Source organism: Achroia grisella, unplaced genomic scaffold, assembly GCF_030625045.1.
Source record: "Achroia grisella isolate CSIRO2021 unplaced genomic scaffold, CSIRO_AGI_Agris_v1 utg126, whole genome shotgun sequence".
Classification (NCBI taxonomy): domain Eukaryota; kingdom Metazoa; phylum Arthropoda; class Insecta; order Lepidoptera; family Pyralidae; genus Achroia; species Achroia grisella.
The window spans coordinates 994,691-1,013,735 of record NW_026712609.1 but is presented as its reverse complement, the minus strand read 5'-3'; the positions used below and the strand labels follow the sequence as shown (position 1 = coordinate 1,013,735).

General features: G+C 32.9%; 4 protein-coding genes across 5 annotated transcripts; 3 read left to right on the top strand and 1 right to left on the bottom strand.

Moving 5' to 3' along the window:
* Positions 1-3,624: 3,624 nt before the first annotated feature.
* LOC131854987 (tRNA N6-adenosine threonylcarbamoyltransferase, mitochondrial-like) lies at positions 3,625-5,340 on the top strand. Its single transcript, XM_059206184.1, has one exon. The coding sequence runs from the start codon at positions 4,111-4,113 to the stop codon at positions 5,338-5,340; it is 1,230 nt and encodes a 409-aa protein (XP_059062167.1). The 5' UTR covers positions 3,625-4,110.
* A 2,091-nt stretch (positions 5,341-7,431) lies between these two features.
* LOC131854957 (uncharacterized) lies at positions 7,432-8,388 on the top strand. Its single transcript, XM_059206144.1, has 2 exons — positions 7,432-7,916; positions 8,001-8,388. The coding sequence occupies exons 1-2, from the start codon at positions 7,696-7,698 to the stop codon at positions 8,362-8,364; spliced, it is 585 nt and encodes a 194-aa protein (XP_059062127.1). The 5' UTR covers positions 7,432-7,695; the 3' UTR covers positions 8,365-8,388.
* A 909-nt stretch (positions 8,389-9,297) lies between these two features.
* On the bottom strand, positions 9,298-12,437 carry LOC131854956 (eukaryotic translation initiation factor 3 subunit G). The gene is made up of 6 exons (XM_059206143.1): positions 12,347-12,437; positions 11,733-11,921; positions 11,273-11,437; positions 10,524-10,647; positions 10,172-10,386; positions 9,298-9,545 (listed from the first exon to the last, which is right to left on the bottom strand). The coding sequence occupies exons 2-6, from the start codon at positions 11,919-11,921 to the stop codon at positions 9,402-9,404; spliced, it is 837 nt and encodes a 278-aa protein (XP_059062126.1). The 5' UTR covers positions 12,347-12,437; the 3' UTR covers positions 9,298-9,401.
* An 870-nt stretch (positions 12,438-13,307) lies between these two features.
* On the top strand, positions 13,308-18,293 carry LOC131854969 (band 4.1-like protein 5). 2 transcript variants are annotated; one of them, XM_059206161.1, is made up of 2 exons: positions 13,308-13,863; positions 15,371-18,293. In XM_059206161.1, exon 2 carries the CDS (start codon positions 15,389-15,391, stop codon positions 17,396-17,398), a length of 2,010 nt encoding a protein of 669 aa, XP_059062144.1. In that variant the 5' UTR covers positions 13,308-13,863; positions 15,371-15,388; the 3' UTR covers positions 17,399-18,293. The 2 variants fall into 2 exon arrangements, with proteins under 2 accessions (XP_059062144.1, XP_059062143.1); XM_059206160.1 differs by having other exon boundaries at positions 13,853-13,968.
* Positions 18,294-19,045: the final 752 nt, after the last annotated feature.

The following is a 19,045-nucleotide window of genomic DNA, read 5'->3' as shown; positions in this document are numbered from 1 at the left end:
AGAAGAAGTCCTCCAAACTGCTAAAGAATCCAATCCAAAAAAAGCTCCCGGACCAGATCACCTTACCGCCGACATCATTGTTGCAGTCGTCGAATCCATTCCCGAAGTAATCACAGCCGTCATGAACAGATGCGATAGGACATTTCCCTACGATTTGGAAGGTAGCACGTATCAAACTCATCCCAAAGAATGGTCAACAGAGCAATCCCAATAGCCTTACCTCTAGACCAATAGGTCTCCTCAACATCCTAGGAAAGCTATTGGAGAAACTCGTCATGCAACGCCTCACTCATCACATCTACACCACAAACGTCAACAACTCCCGTCAATATGGTTTCAAACCCCAAGTCTCCACCGCACACGCTTTAGATAATGCCATCAACAAAATTAAAACAGCCTCAACATCCGGCCACCAAGTCCTAGCCGTATCCCTTGATATCAAAGCCGCCTTTGATCACGCTTGGTGGCCTAACATCCTAAATAGACTTAGGCTCATCGGCTGCCCCAGAAACGTCTACGCTGTTCTGGCCAGCTATCTGAGGGACAGAACAGTTTCATTAAATCTGGCAGATGCCTCACAAACCACTGTCGAGAGGTTGCATACAGGGTTCTGTATGTCCGGCAATGTGGAACCTGGTCCTGGACAGGGCTTTTCGACCTGAGCCTTCCGGAAGGATGCCATCTTCAAGCATTCGCTGATGATGTGCTCATTGTTCAACGGCCAGACTTCCAATCGCGGATGAAAAAATTCACAAAAAAACCATCCAAAACTGTCGCCATCACCTTCACCAGAAAGAATAGAAAATCATCCCATTATTCATATCAAACTACTCGGAGTCATCATCGATCGCAAACTCACCTTCATCCAACATGTCAATCACACCATCGACAAATGCACAAAACTATATCATTTTTCATTCGTTCCACATGGGGTGTCAGCCCGGAAACATTAGAACCATCTACCATCAAGTCATTGAACCCATCATCTGTTATGCTTCCGGAATTTGGAGCTCAGCGCTCAAATTCAAACTCTGCAAAACAAACTCACCTGTGTGTTCGCTATCACCATCATCAGAGGGTTCAACGATCAGCATCCCGCGGCTATCGTCCTGGCCGGTTTATCCCATATGTGGCAGGGTTCGGGCGGCTAAGTCGAAACGTGTGCCAATACAAACTCCACCATCCGATCTCCTACATCCTAGGCAAATTTTTTGGAAGTCAAATATTCTCGACCCCACCTCATTCACTTGCTACACCGATGGTAAATCAGTCGTAGAGATAAGAGCAGACCAGTTCTGAGCAAGAAGCTCAAACTGCATGATGTCTGCTCGGTGTTTCAAGCGGAGATGGCCGCCATCGATCAAGCATGTCAACTCATCATCACAAAAAAACTGTCACCCGCAATCATCCTCACGGACAGCAAGTCATCGCTGATGGAACTGTCCAATCATAACAGCACCAATCATCTCTGTAATAACATCTTTAAATCACTCCAACTATCCAAACATCACAACATCAACATTTCATTCATTTGGATCCGATCACACATCGGGATATCTGGCAATGAGGAGGCCGACCTCGCGGCCAAATCAAGCCAACTCCCATTCATCCCCCTCATTCTGCAAATTCCCCCTCAGCTACATAAAACATCACTATATGGTAGTTACAGGACTTATACGACGCGACAGACAATTGCCAGTATACCAAGCAGTGGTGCAGCAATTACATGCGCTGCTTGTGATACAGGCCTCAATCCAAACTTTCATTTCACCCAGCTTCTCACCGGTCATTCATACTCCAAATCATACCTCAAACGGTATCACCTCGGACGACAAATGCCCTTGCAACGATGATGCTCCGCAAAACAAAGCATCTCGTCAAAGTTGTCCCACGAGGCTCGACCATGAGACGGCCTGTAGCATGGTTCGGGTCTCAGAACCATTCCATCTCCCATCCATCATCAGACATCAATCAACCATCGACACTTTCACATCACACATATCATACATCATTCACAACCTCAAACATTTCAATCAAACATAATCATCATCACCAACATTCCCATACCTCTATCATCAACATTCTCATACCATCATCATATCCATACCATCGTCATCCAAACCACCAACGTCTCTATTTTGCTTTTCGTTTTGTTATTTTGTTTAATCTTCTGTTATTTGTTTTGTTTTATCTCTATTGTTGTTTTGTGTTTTGTTCTTTTATTTCTGTTTTATATTGTTTTGATTGTCTTCGTATTTTTTGTTTAGTTTTGTTCTTTTCGTTAATTTTGTTTTATGTTTTCTTATATTAATAATTGTATATATCTCTAAAAATTTATATATCACAATAATTATACTTAAAGTACAAACTATTAAAATCATAATTTCCTAAATCAATATAAACTCTGCTGAAGCGAGCGTAAACCAAAGGCGCAAACGCTAAAGCATTGAGTACACAAAGAAATTCTCAATTTAAAAAAAAAAAATAGATCTATGTAAGGGGGAAAGGGGATTGTTAGTAATGTGGACTTAATAACCCATTACTAGCAATGTACCATGTCAGGTTGACCTCCACGCGGTCCCCCCTGGAAATCATCGTGATAAATTCTTGGTGAATTTGTCACGATGGGCTAACTGACCTGACCTCATGTTCATCTTATCATCCTCCACTGGTGCCCCGCCAGCGTAAACCGTTAGCGCAGGCGGGTGCACCATTCCATTAACATCCTTAAAAAAAAAAATAGATCTATGTAGGTCGCAGTACTGCAGGTGCTACACATCTGACAATAGCCCAAACAACCCAATAAAAAATATATATAGGTATATAACGTCCGGTGAAGCTGTAAAGGCCAGGTGCGGCCAATAGCATTAGAGTAGTCCGAAAAAAAAAAACTAAATAGTCTATAATCTGTTTTTTTTTTTAGTGTTTATTTATTATTTATCCTTATATAAAAGGCAAAGAGTCTAAGCCCATACAGCTGTTGTCTTTAGTATATTTTTTGTACTATAGTCTGTTTTATAGTCCCGAAGTCAAAATTGATAGGTATAAATGTAAAATTTTCAATAAATGATCTCACCTATAGTAGAGTAGTGGTGTACCTGATATACCGATTTGTTTAATCGGAAACTTTAACGCATTAATTTACTGAAAAATAAAAAAATCTATTATTATACAACAACTAAATATTTATTAATACCTATGCTTTATTATTATTGATAATGTATTTTAATTAAACACCCACACATTTATTTATATATGGTAGTATGTCGTAAATGTTTACTCTGTGCTATTCGCCTAGATCTATGTATGTGTGTGTATTATTATTATTATATTTATTATAAGTATGAAGGCGTCCGCAGAATACCAGCGCCGTGCCCCCCTGTCACGATATACGCTGACCGGAGACCTATTTGGTACTATGTATTTAATATAAACCAGTATGTAATTTAAAATTTAAAAATTATTTTTATGTAACAAATAAACTATTTTCTTTCTTTTTTTCTTTTCATTGTTTTGAGTAACATATAAAATAGGTAATTAATATTAATTTCCGATAGTGCCACAACCCTATTTAGAAAATGCAAGAACCTGGCAACATAGGTAATGTCAAATTTGTCTCCGGGATTAAAAAGAACACTGTACTTTAGTAAATATCAAAATTATTAATTCTAGATATTTTTAATGTAAAAATCTGTTTTGTTTTTCTTTTTATAAATGGTTTTCTGGTATATAATTTCAATTTGTAATATTTATTTCCATTTGACTTCCATTCAGTAAAATCTCTTTTAGACAGATTTTATTGCAGCTGGACTCTAAAGGAATGAATTTATATTTTATTAACGGTTTGGGCATATATGATAATAATATAGCTTGAAAATATTACATCTCCAAACATCTTCAATTTTAATTATATACTAACAAATAAATAAATATTGCTAATAATTTCATAAGTAGTAAACTAAGTACAAGAACTTAGAAAAATATTAAAGCAAGATGTGAATTACTTAATATTTATCAAATAATACTTTAAGGTCAATTATTAGACCAATGTGATGTGAAGTAGTGACCAATGTGACAAAGAGGAGAAAATATTACATAATTTACTTCAAAATGAATATATTATCAAATAAATGTAAAAATATTTATAAGAGTAAAGAGAAATTTCTGAAAAATATATATCCTATTAAAAAGTATGCAACACACAAAATACTTGGCATAGAAACATCATGTGATGATACTGGTTGTGCAATAATCAATGATAAAAATGAATTATTATCTGAATCATTACATTCACAAAATCTAATACATTTACGAAATGGTGGCATTATACCAGATGTGGCCCAAGATTTACACAAAAGTAATATTGAACCAATAGTTTTTAATACTCTGCAAAAAGCAAACTTATCAGTGACAGATATATCAGCAATAGCAGTGACACTTAAACCTGGATTACCTCTAAGCCTGGTTGTTGGTATGAAGTATGCAAAACATTTAGCTCACCGTTATAACAAACCAATAATACCTATTCATCATATGGAAGCTCATGCACTGGTAACTAGGTTGCAGTATGATATACCATTCCCATATTTAGTGTTATTAATTTCTGGAGGCCACTGCTTACTAGCAGTGGTTGAAGATGTAAATAAATTTAAGCTCCTTGGAGAGAGCATTGACTGTGCACCTGGAGAGATTTTTGATAAAGTTGCTCGCAGAATGAAATTGAAAAATGTCCCAGAGTATTCAAAGCTCTCAGGAGGGCAAGCAGTTGAACTAGCTGCAGCAAAAGCAACCAATCCACACATGTTTAAACTCCCTTTGCCATTATCTGAGTATAAGGATTGTAATTTCAGTTTTAATGGTTTGAAAACCTCAGTATTACTTCAACATTATAGAAAAGAGGTTCAACACAAAGTTGTAGCTGATGACTTGATACCCGAAGTGAATGATTTATGTGCTGCTATGTTAATGGCTACATCTAGGCATTTAATACATAGAACACAAAGAGCTATGGAATTTTGTCACCAAAAAAACCTGATAACAAAGGATAATAAAATATTAGTTGTATCAGGTGGTGTAGCATGCAATGACTACATATATAATGCTCTATCAATATTATGCAAAGAAACAAATTATAAAATATTTAGACCATCCCACAAATTATGTACAGATAATGGTGTAATGATAGCTTGGAATGGTTTGGAAAAATGGAATCGAAACATAGATGTAGTGTCAAATCTTGATTCATTAGACATAGAAGCAACAAGTCCCTTAGGTCAAAGTCTTATTTCTGATGTTACAAATGCAAAAATCCCAATAAAATTATTAAAAATAAAAGCATAAATAATCCTATTGTAATTATTCTACCTGTTAAGAAGCAAAAGCTTTTTACCCGGATATAATGGTATGTAGTATGACATTAAATGTAGGATGAGAAACAGCAAAAGTGGAGATAAATGTTATACACAAACAAACATTCAGAACATCAACCTTTTTTTTAATGCAACTGGAATGGCAAACAACCTGACGACCACCTGAGTAAATATCACCAATATAATGCACCATTCATGGTCCGCAGTACTGGTAAGATGTCATGCACCCGTAGCTTGCAATTTCACTGCCTTATCTCCCCCTTTAACTGAATGAAACACATCTCACAAAGCAAGCTGCTGGGAATAGACGAAATAGGTAAGACAGCATAGATGAAACTGTTAAGACGGGTCTGTACCCGTCTTAACAGTTTACTATGCATGTGTAGTCTCTCGTGCCTCATCTACCTCTCGCAATACTTCAGTTATTTTGTTATATACTTGTTTATAATATTAGTATCTATACTTCCATCCACATATAAAAAAAGGTCCCTATTTCTTTGATCTGTGATTCCATTTTAATATTATTAATAAAAACTTAGGTATTTTCATAACTAAAGAGCTTAACGTATCTTTGGACGTGAATATACCTCGTTAGTATTTTAAAAAAGGAGCATTGGCTGTCTAAAAGTAGACGAGGTCGCGCATAACATCTAGTACATTACATATGTATAGACTATAGTAAAGACTGATCACTATTTGTATAGGGAACATATAAGAAAAATCTTACTACAGGAATAACTCAAAACACTGAGCATTAGAATTTTGTCTAATTTTATCTATGCGTTTGTACGCACCAGTCTCAGAAACAGCTTAACCAATATAGGTGCGTTTTAAACTAATATATTGTTGTAATGTTACAATAAAATTGAGTGATTGTTATGGATGAATATGAAATGGTGCTGCCGCTTGCGGTAACGATATACGCTGACGGGGCACGCGGCGGTGCATTAAGTCAAGTCAGTTAACAAATTCGCCAGTTTACTTGTAAATTTATAAATTTAGTAATAATAAAGTATTGCGCACTGAAACAGAAGTACAAAAAATATTATAATTATAAACGTATATTATTATTATTCTCACGCACAATTATACAGGTTATATATAAAGTATAAGGTTGCCTTGAAAAAAATACTTTTATCAATAAGGCCTTATATATGTATATGTACAGACGTATTAATTGTTACTTAAATGTGCCTATTTCATGTAAATGTGGGTATAATGCAAATAAAAGCATATTCTATCTATCTAAATAATATGCAAATATCAACAAATATATCGCCTTTATCAGTTAAAGTAATCTCTTACATACAACTTATTTTTATGAAGTTGCGGACTCTGCTCCATAGACATGTATCTACAACTAAACACTTTAGTGAGTTCAGTTTGGAGGATATCAGTTATCTGGCAATACTATGATACGCTATTAGTGCCCCTAGTAACAAACTTTTTACAGATGTTACGATCCACACCTATGGCCCCTCCAATTGATTCCCTAACCCATTCAAACAGGTATCGAAATTACGACGATATCTGGGTCACTCTTTACAGGGGGAAGGGGGTTGTTAGTAATGGGAATTAGTAATACCCATTGCTAGCAATGTTCCATGTTAGGTCGACCTCCACGGGGTTCCTCCTAGAAACCGTCATGATAAAATTTGTCACGATGAGCTAAGTGACCTCACCTCATGTTCATCTTATCGTCCTCCACTGGTGTCTTGCCAGCGTAAACCGTTAGTGCAGCCCGGTGTACCAATTCATTGTCATCCACATATATGTCCCTTTGCACATGCCCCTTTTTTTGTTCTAGTGAAGTTGCAAAGACCAACAAGGACATTTTTATCTTCACACAAGTGTGTAGGAAGATTTTGGCTTACTGAAATTGGTCAAACAAAATATAATGTACAAGGTTATATGGTCGAATTGCTCCAACGTACTAGAATTACGAGATTTTTAGTTTTTCGTACCAGGCAAAAAAGGTTGGCAACACTGGTTAAGCATAGAGACGTAGCCATGGTCATGCATGAATAAAGCATTATTAAAAGTAAAAGGTATAGATTAAGCCGAATAGTATCATATATTTATACGTATATATCATCTATTTCGTTCATCTGTGCCTTTGTGGACCACAGTTAATCTAAAAGTGCAGTGCAAACTGTGCAATGCATTGACTTTGGTTGTTGATAAAATGAATTGACTGAAAATTATAATTTATAATCTATCACAAACTGTAACACTTGCCAAATAATGTGTAACGACGTAATTGGACCTGAATAAACGCTTAATTAGAGCACTGTAACTATTGATAGGCAAATTCAGGAATGAGATCATGGAGTACCTGGAAAGAATTTGTCGCAGTATAAGAGGACAAATCTATAACTTACCGGTTTCTGTGCCGAAAACTGTCGAATATGTTAATAGATCTATGAACAAAGTGAGATTACCGCCTTTCACAAAGGATAATGTCTTATACTATTATTTACCGTTACAAGGTCTAGTTAGTTACACAACTTTATCTGTCAGTGTTATGAACCCTCATTTGATGGTCAGGTAAGTCGAAGTTATTTGTTTGTAAAAGATTTAAATTTAGTTACCATGCAAGGACATGTCTGACAATCTTGTACAAAATTACAGGCTATTCCCAAGGCGTGATGTCACCGATGTGTTATTCTTGACCGCCGGTGGAGGTGCTGGGCTCTGGTTATGGGCCAGACCACACATGTCAGCAGCTGCTCCTGCTAGAAGATTTTCTTGGGCGTTCCTTGGAGGTTGCTTGTGGCCTCTAGGTTCAATTTTTTTGTGGGCAATTTTAAGAAGTTCTGTTGGTCAAAGACCTGTTGTTGGTACAATACTTGGAGTAACCACAGGAGCTATGCTTACAAATATTGCTTTAGATTATTTTCATTATGTAGAACTGATGTTTTGTGGAGAAGTACACCTTCCAGAGGAAACATATACTCCTAACAGTGATGATGAAAAATATGATATTGATATTTAAATAAACAATTTATCAAGCTTCAAATTCTTGTAAATAACATTAAAAAACATACTTAGGTATATCTATTTGTCAACACATATTATTTTGATAGTTTAAGGGAACTGTTTATGTATATTCAGTAATGAATTTCTATGCACATAGTAAATTATGTGATGACCTAAAATGTCTAGTCTTTTCACTGGTTGCTTCAAATAAAGTATTAAAATAAAAACATTAGTTATCACTTAATTACAAATAATTTTAAAGGAACTAACTAAAAATTTTAAGGCAACAAAATAAAAGTAGAACTCGTATCTCCCAACTAGAGGACCATTGATTTGTTTGGAAACAAATAAATAGATAGAAAATGTTAATATGATCAGCATATATTCTACTTGGAAAAATTCACTCTGGTTTTCTATGTGGTATATATCACAAATTCTCCCAAATTCTCCCAAATTCAGCAGTGTATTAATTAAAATAATACTAAATCTATATTTATTTTAGGCTTATACATATAGCCCTGGTGTTCCTATAACAAACCAATGTAAAATTATTAACATTAGTTAAGGAAACTAGCAATAGCACTGTTATTTATACTCATGAAGGTTGCAGTACTTGCAATTTAAGTTTAAATTCACATCCTAATAGCAGTATATAAATACTGATCATCTAATCTACAATGTTTAAAATTTATTTAGTTAGCCATAATTTTTTTTTGTTGAATTTTATTATTTAATGATGTCTAGAATGGCTTAACCTGAAAATAAATTTGGCACACAGACATGCCAAGTAGACATATAGGCATAGCAACATTTCTAGGCCGTCCCATATATAATCTTTGACACCACTTGCACTCACTGGCTTGTTAATAATTGGGGGGCCAATGTTTATAATATAGTTAATCTCTAGAAGTAATATAAAATCTTTCAATTTGCCCTATGATAGGTTTAAATAAAATCTGATGGAAGTTTGTAGACAAAATGGCTATATTTTGATGAAATATTTATTATTCTTTAGCAAAATGTTTATTATTATGAATACAGTGAAATTCTAGTTTAATTATTTTGAGGTGGTTTCGACCATTCCACATTCAAAATCAGGTGATCATAACCATGGCCGTTAAGAGTTTGGATAGCCTTAGCCGCATCTGCACGAAATTTGAAGTGTACATAAGCAAAGCCTTTGCAATGTCCAGTGCTCTGAAAATAATAAGAATAATTAGGAAACAAGCACATATTTTGTCTCATCATAATTATATATTTGATATAAGGGTACCCACATATTACACATTAAATAAAATATATGGATATGGCACATTGGTAGCAATGGGTCACTACTGCCTTGAGTTCCTTTATTAATGACCTCATTGTTTGTTCCTTTAGACTTTTGACCTCAATGTAGAAATAAAATTAGTTTTTAAGTGCAATGATTTGTGATCTACAGCAAATTGATTAAGTAAGACATGACAGTCAGACATCAAGATATTACTTTATATTCTCCATCCTTATTATACTGTCCTATAAACTAAACAGTTTTTACAGGCAGACTTTCTAATAAGTCGCCTCATAGTTCTGTCTGATCAAATTTTAGATGTCATGCAGCTTGTTTTGTGGATAAAGTGAAATTATAGGTTGAGTAAATATACATGACAGCTCAGTGTTTGGAATGGCAATGCAAGTAGTATCATGGGTATCACATGACCTTGAGACATCTGTGGTACTATAAATGTATATAGGCAAGGTTACCAATTACCATCAGGTGTTAGCTTTTTTGCCATTCAAATTACATAAAAATAAAATAATATTAATGTATATATAGTGTGCACCTTTTCCTTTGCGAGATACAGTTTTTGAACTGGACCAAATCCTTTAACAAGATCGTCAAGGTCAGCTTCTACTGCGAAATTACTAAGGTTGGAAATACGAATCGCAGCAACATCATCACGGCGGGCGCCAGGAGGTTCACGGCCTGCACCACGCCCTGCACCGCCTTCACGCAAGAATGGCGTAACATACTTATTGGTAGTCGGTGCTTTCGCCTCTGCAAATAGAAAGACATTTCAAATTTATTCGGTCCAGTAATTTAAAGTCAGCGAAATTAGAAATAAAAAACTGTCTACAGTGACTTCATAAATTTCATTCAGTAGTAGATTTTAATGAAGCTATACTATATTTTACCTGCTGCTTTAGCTGCCTCACTAGCTTTTGCCTGTGCCAGCTGGGAATGCATGAAAGGACAACTTAAAGTCCAATGATCTCCTTGGCATGTACGACACTTGAAAATCACACTGCTTGTCTGGGGCTGTAAACAGATATACATTTTATAGCAGGTGAATAATAATAGTTATTATATGTACTATAGCATAGATTATAAACATTTAAAACCATTGACAATCCAGGTAATTGTTGCACCAACTAGATTCCATTACTACAATGCTGGTATTCAGACTTTGCTTTTGACATTAAGAATTGTACTCATGGTCTCCCTGGAAATCAGTACAGATAAATTGTGGCAAATTTACAACAATGTGTTAATTGGCCTGACCTAATAGAATAACTGACTTGACTTTAGTCATCCTACCTTCCTCCATCAGCTAGGTGTTTTGCCAGCAAAGATCATGAAAACATGTACGTAGCCATTCCTCCAAAATCAATTCTCCAAATTCCTCCAAACTATAGTGGCCACATAGGAGTAATAGTAAACTAGATATATCATTTAAAATTTTTTCATTTTGAAAATTACAGTGATATTCAAAGTAGTATTAATAATACTATTTACTTACCTTCAAACCATCTAATTCTCCATCATCTGGATGTTGAAGGAATAATAGTAAACTAGATATATCATTTAGAATTTTTTCATTTTGAAAATTACAGTGATATACAAAGTAGTATTAATAACTATATTAATACTACTATTTACTTACCTTCAAACCATCTAATTCTCCATCATCTGGACGTTGACTCTCCTCTTTACTAGTAATAAATTGCATGTATACATCTTCAGACACATTAGTCGTAGCAGGATTTGGACCTGGTTTATCATTTGCAGAATCTCCAAATTTACTCCAGGTTTTACGTTTTGCAATGCTCTAAAAATATAAGTCGACTATAATTGTATAATAAAATTTTATCATTATTCTGTTATAACATTTGTATCTATAGTTTAAGGAAAAATGGGATAAAATTGCTATTTGTCATAGGTAACACTTTTTTTCTTTCCATATACTTTTCAAAATCTATCTACTTAAATACACAATGTTGTAATATATTGGGGAATGAAAATGGAAATTCAAAATAAAAGCCAATACCAAGTAATCTAGCTAGCAATATGCTAAATTCTCGTTCCATGTAAATTATCATATAATAAAGAAAACAAACTTTTACCTTTGATACTACTCGTTTTTCAATTTTGTATGTCCGCACAATTTTTACTTTCTTGTTGTCATTGTCATATTTATATTCCGTAACAACCTTCAGACCATTTTCTACTACCTCTGATGGTGGTGGAAGGGCTCCTTGGTCTATCTCTACCTCGTCAGCCCATGAGGACTGGATATCATCAGCAACAGGCATCTGTCAGTGTTTATTAAAATAACTATAATGTGTTTCATTTCATATGAACTTAGCTGACTTCAATTAACCAAAATTAGTAGTTAAAAACTATAGTTATAACAGAATAGAATAGTTCAGATTTTTAAGTGTGCCTTAATACCAAAGGGTTTACGTCCCAATAAAGATACAATTTATAACAGAAATAAAAAACTTATAATGTCCAATTTAATCATTTAAATCAAATTAATGCGGAAGGCAAATGTTTTGAACTGGATAATATAAAAAAATAAATTTAAGCGCATGATGCTATAAGACTGCACTGACAAATGACCTGAACTTTCATGTGGAAATTATAGGTTGGTTTAGACATTAAAAAGAATCGAGACACTGATTTCCATTTATAGTTCAAAACACAATTATTTGCTGCATTCCACTTTTGTACTTACGGTTTAACTATAATATATTCTTTAAGATTAATATCAATTAAAGAACTTCACGAGGAAACTCGCCACATATATGACAGAAATGTAATGTAAAGTTAATTTTGAACACAGATAATAAATACTCCACAGATCAGAAAACTACATCTATTGGGCATACAGCAATACAATATATATATAATAATAGATATTGAATTGTTAATTCGTAGATAGGGCATCAATAAAAGAGGAAAGTAAAATATTATATCACAATTATATTTCTCGATGAAGTCTAAATTTACAGTCTTTATTTTCTATTGTTCTAACGATGACAAGGAATGTACAATTTTCAAATTTATATTTTCTTTATACAAACTAAAGAGTTATTAACAACATCAATGCATTTTTTTTTAAATATGCAGAATTTTTTCTCCTTTTAGCGATGGAAGACGAATACAATTTTATACTATTACTAGAGGTTGCGTGTGTGCGCGGACCAGGAAGCTACGTCAGCCTAATTAATATTAAAATCTCTAAGGACAGAGGTAACAAATCATAAAAAGCTACTATCTAAGTTTAGTCATTTGACATATAAATGAAATTGTAGTGTCTATTTGTAATATTGAAAAAATAGTTTTTTGCTACATGCATATGAATATAAATATGGTACATACACCAAAATAATATTTTTTTTAATTTTTGTCTGTCTGTCTGCCTGTTTGTTTGTCCTAATCTCTGAAATGGACCGATTTCGACGAGACTTTTTTTGCCAGGATGTAATAAGTGTTGACGAACATAGAGGTTCATATACATAATTGTATTTAAGTTATATATTCTGTCATTGCAAAAAGAATTTTTGATAGATTAAAAGTTACGTATTAACATCATGTCGTTCGTATTTTATTAATAATATCTATTAAAATGTAGGTCATTTCACTCGGAATATCTCCCAATTCAACAGGTTATGGGCTAATAACTATAAATAATATAAAATATATTAATATTTACATAAATTATAATAATTAAAATTAAAACCATTAAAAATGGCGAGATCGGGTGATAGTAATGAAGACCACATAACAAGACTAGTAGATAATGAATCGTATAATACCTGGAAGTTCGAGATCAAAATAATACTAAAAGCCAAAGGATTATTTGAAATAATAACAAGCAATAATTGAAAAAAGATGGCGACTGGGAAAGAAAAGATGCTGAAGCTCAGGCTGTTATAATTACATCTATTGATAAAAAAACATGTACAACACTTATTAAATAATGAAACACTTATTAAAAAGATATGTTCGACAATCTTTGTAGTTTATATGATGGTTCAGAAGAAGAAGAACGTAATAATGAGTAACTTAGGCTACTTTTATTTTACAAAAAATAAAGTTAATTCCCACGCGGACGAAGGAAGTCGTGAGTACAGCTAGTAGTCAAATAAAACATAAATCCATGTAGTTCTCAAGTATAACAAAGCAACTTTAAACCATCTGTGAAACTACAATACTCTGTGCTCAGTTTGCTTCTCAATTTAGTTCTCTGTGAGTATGTAGTTTGTGATTTTAGTTTTGTTTTGTCAATACTTAATATTTCGTTTCTATTATTAATTTGTTTTTTGTTGTCTTCCAAAATTATCAAGGGTCCAGGTAAGATGATCAATTAAGTAATTAGTTATTGAAATATATTAAATTTCTAGTAATTTTTGTGTCATACTCAAAACCACTCGTGTTCGAAGTCTTCAGAGAGTATTGACGTTGTATTGGCTTAGCGAATTTTTTTTTTTTGGTATTCGACAAATAATCTTTTAATTTATGAACAAAATTCATCATAATCATACACCTTGTATCTTCTGATACTTACGAGGATAAACTTTAAAAAACAGGATTTGGCCTACTATAACCACGATGGCAAGGTGATTTAACATAAGGTTTCAATTAGTTTTCCTTCTCTTGAACCTGTATATTTGTATTTAATTCTCCTAGTTTAATTCTCAGAAATACTGTAAGTGGCTGTCTTACGATATCTTAAGGATGAAAAGAGGATGTAGTACTCTTATTTCGTTATTACAATCAGTTTTGTTGTAGAATTATAAAATACAGAAGTATATTTAGGTCAACTGCAATTTTTTTTATTTTGACATTCTGGTCTAAAAAAGTTAAGAGATAATTATTTTTCAGATGCTGTAAGACAAATACAAGCATGACACTTATAAAATTTAATTAAAATTAGATATCAAAGCTAAATACATGTCATGGATGATAAATTTATCCCTTAGACAACAAATAGTAATTGTTTTTTTTTATTACACTAATATAACAATAACATTGATATTTTTTTAGATTTCTTAGTAATAAAAAATAATTAACAGCTTTTATTCATAATTTATTTTAAAGTAACTAATATTGAAGATTATTAAATCTCAATAAGTACATAATCTATACCAATAAATAAACTTGAAGTGTTCAGCTTTTCACTAAATGAATACTGTATGAAATACATTAGAAAGTATACTATACAGTACTTACATCAAAAAATGTTTGCATATTTGATATATTTCTTCTTGATTATTATTCTTGGTAATATTAGTAACATCTGGATCGATTTTGACAAATAGCTAATATTATTTAGAGTAGCTTCATTTTGGATATTTGATTTCTACATATTTATAAAAACAGAAGTTTATATCCACAGGATGAAATCCACAAAAAATACACAAAATTTATGTTTATAAATTATCTTTACCAACTTTCAAAACCCAATCAAATAAAATCCAAATATTCTTTTCAATATGATTGTGATTTGTTGTAAGTTTTATAAGTATATCAAATGGCAAAAGTTGCTACTTGCCATCAGGTAGTTCTTGTTTGCTGTTCCAGTTATATAAAAAGCTTTGCCTCTACAAATATGAGCTTGTTTCTCAGATGTTAAGAAACTTCATCTCTCTCTTTTATATATTTAAATTATCTATTTTATGGATATTTTGACTGCACTTGTGATTTCAGAACACTAATGTTTTCATTGTTTTAAAAGAATGTTTAAATTTCATAGGTCTCTACAGAACGCAAGATGTTGCGGTTCCTCAGTAGAAGAGGAAGATCTTCGAGCCAGAACCGTAACAAACAAGGTCAGAAGACTTTAATAAATAAAAACCTTATACAATGCAAGGTCATGTTGCTTGATGATACTGATTTATCTATAAATTTATCAAAAAAAGCTAGTGCTGGAGATCTCTATGAACAAGTCTTTTATTCATTAGATTTGATAGAAAAAGATTATTTTGGCTTGCAGTTCACTGACACAAATAATGTCAAACATTGGCTTGATCCAACAAAAACTATTAAAAAACAAGTAAAAATTGGACCCCCATATACTTTAAGATTAAAAGTAAAATTTTATTCTTCTGAACCCAATAATCTACGTGAAGAATTGACTAGATATCAATTCTTTTTGCAATTGAAAAAAGACATTCTTGAAAGTAAATTGGAGTGTCCTCACTCAACTGCTGTTGAGTTAGCTGCTTTAGCTTTACAGTCAGAGCTGGGCGATTTTGATGAAAGTATCCATACACCAGCAACTGTGTCTGAGTTCAGATTTGTACCAAACCAAACCGAGGAAATGGAGATTGAAATTTTGGAGGAGTATAAGAAATATAAAGGCCTTACTCCAGCACAAGCTGAAGTAAATTATCTAAATAAAGCTAAGTGGCTTGAAATGTATGGTGTTGACATGCATATTGTTTTGGGCAAAGACGGATGTGAATATCATTTGGGATTGACGCCAACTGGTATATTAGTGTTTGAAGGCCCTCAAAAAATAGGTCTCTTTTTCTGGCCGAAAATAAGCAAATTAGATTTTAAAAAGAAGAAATTGACCCTGGTGGTTGTTGAAGATGATGATCAAGGTCGGGAACAAGAGCACACTTTTGTTTTCCGTTTACATAATGAAAAAGCTTGCAAACACTTATGGAAATGTGCTGTTGAACATCACACTTTCTTCCGCTTGCGAGCACCAGTTAAAGGACCATCAGCTAGACAAAACTTCTTTAGAATGGGATCACGATTTCAATATTCTGGAAAAACTGAATATCAAACTACTCAGCAAAATCGTGCTAGACGTACTGTGCAATTTGAAAGACGACCAAGTCAACGTTTTGCTCGACGGCAAAGCCATGTATTAAGAGAACGTGAAAAGCAAAATAATTCAAAAACTGAGACAAATTCTCCACCTGAGGCACCGAGTGAAATTCCTAGCACGTCAGCTGAAGTACCTGATATTAACGCTGACACCTTATCGAGAAAGAGTAGTGCAAAATCACAAAGATCATCTGTAGTGGAAAGTGAAGTAAAAGTACTCGAGGTTGGTGAACCATCAACAAAAAATGTTATCAATGATGAACCTTCTGAAGAAGTATTAGTGTCTAAAGATGATGCCATAAGCAATAAAGTATTATTTAAAGTTGAAAAGGCTGCAGTAGAAGAAAAGAGAAATAATCTAACTCAATTAGTTCTTAATAAAACACCATGTAGTTGTTCACCTGTTACGGAATCGAATCCACTCAATGATCTTCTTATGAGTTTAGTTAAAGAAAAATTAAATAGTGATGATTCTAAAAATGAAGTGAAACGAGATCAGTTGGATTCTGTTAGTGACATGGAAGTACCTAACAATCAAGCAAAATGCTACTTGTCGTCAACTAAAGCTCTTCCTCCTGGTCAATTAAAATGTAATAATATACTGAAGGCTCGAGAAAACGAAGTAAAGATAATCAATGAATCTACAAATATTAATGTTCCTGTTCCATCTACGCCATCACCAAAAATTTTGAACGAACCGTTAGCTTCAAACCCTATAAATTCTCAGTATGTATCGATTGTTGTAGTTGAACCGCCACTTACTCAAACAAAACTAGCATCTCCAAAACCTGTGGAGAGAAAGGAAGATACAACACCGAAATCGCAACCTATATCGTCTTTATCGCCGTGGCTTGTAACTTCCGAACCAAGCTCTCCATCTGGTATTGGAGAAAAAGAAATTACAATCATTCATCGCAAATCTGTTATTACAACGCAACTTTAGCTTTGTTTTAGTAAAATAATTGTACTTAAACGAGTATATGAATACTAATATTATTATATTGTTCTGATAAACATCTTGTATTTTGGACAAGGTTTACAGTTAATTGCAAATTTTATCTTAAATTTCCATAAGCTCGATAAAAATACTCAAATGTACTTTTTGTCCAATAAATTTATATTGGATTAGTACTATTAACTGTACTTGCTGTATTCATGATTTCGATAAATATATATAAGATGGGTTTAATATTTACGAATAAGGATATATTATGATGGGAGGTATTAGCATAAATTGCAATACCAGCCATTGTTCATGGCTGGTATTGCAATTTATAAGAACATTTTTTATGATAGGTCCATATATAATACCTTTTTTTCACCGTTATCTGTTGGTAACATACTACGCTCTGAAGTCTATATAGGACTTATAATTTCGCTTTGAAGTTTCGTAAGAAACCTAAAGTGAGATGAATCAAATGCGATTGGAAAGTTTTCATTATAATGTTAGATATTTCATAGGGATAACCTGTAATTAATATATTATTCAATTATTTTTTATAATTAATTTTTCTATTTTACAACAAGAACTTTAGTATTAGATAATTACGAATAGTATTTCTATGTGAGTGGACCAACTCAAAACTACTATTACAAAACATCTTCTGTAATAAATTTGGACATTAAATATTATACTACTTTGACATTGATATAAAATTAATCTTTTTTAGTTTTGATAAATGTACATCTCTTTTAAAATACACTGTCATTGATATGACGCATGAATTTATGTAACTTGATCGTAATGTCCAGATAACTTATTACACATGGCAATTCACAGTAGAACTGTTAGGTTTCTAGACTAATACAAACGGTGATTATGCAAATAATGGCTATATTGTGCATCTGACTACCTTGTCAGATTTTTTATCTCAGCGGCTGATGTGTTGTACAACATAGTTAGGGACATGTAGTACAACTTAGGCGCGGCACCGTACAACAACAATGTCATAATCTTCACAAAATATTCTGTTATATTTTATTAAATATGTTGAATTCTAATAAAGTAATTGGTCGACTCGTATATTTATAAGAATGTAACTAATTACTTAAATGTAGGTACCAATTTGAACATAGTTCATTATTACAAATTTATACATGTGATAAATGATTATAATAACCGTCCATTTCACAGGCTTAGATACTTAATATATTATGTAGTAACATTCCTAAATAAGATATAAGTAGGTATTGTTATGTTCATTGGTGTTTTGTTTCAAATGAACCGATATATCGCTCTGATAGCATTAAGTACAATGGAATTGTCAGTATTATGAATTCGATTATACGTTGGTGCCATAGTGGTAGTATGACTAAATCTTTTTATTCCATAAAATCACATGATACACTCAAGTATTGTTAAGCATTTTTATATTTTTATTACACATAATTAATCTTTAAATAATATGATATATGTACATTAATCATAATAAATAATTATCAAATAATTTGTGCCAACTTATTGATTGTAATAATCTATTGTAACAAATTTTAGTCTTTGGGTACAATTTTATTTTGTGACATTATACATTTATATTAAATATTTATAAAGCATTATAGCGATATAGAATCTCAGGATAAAGGTTCCCAA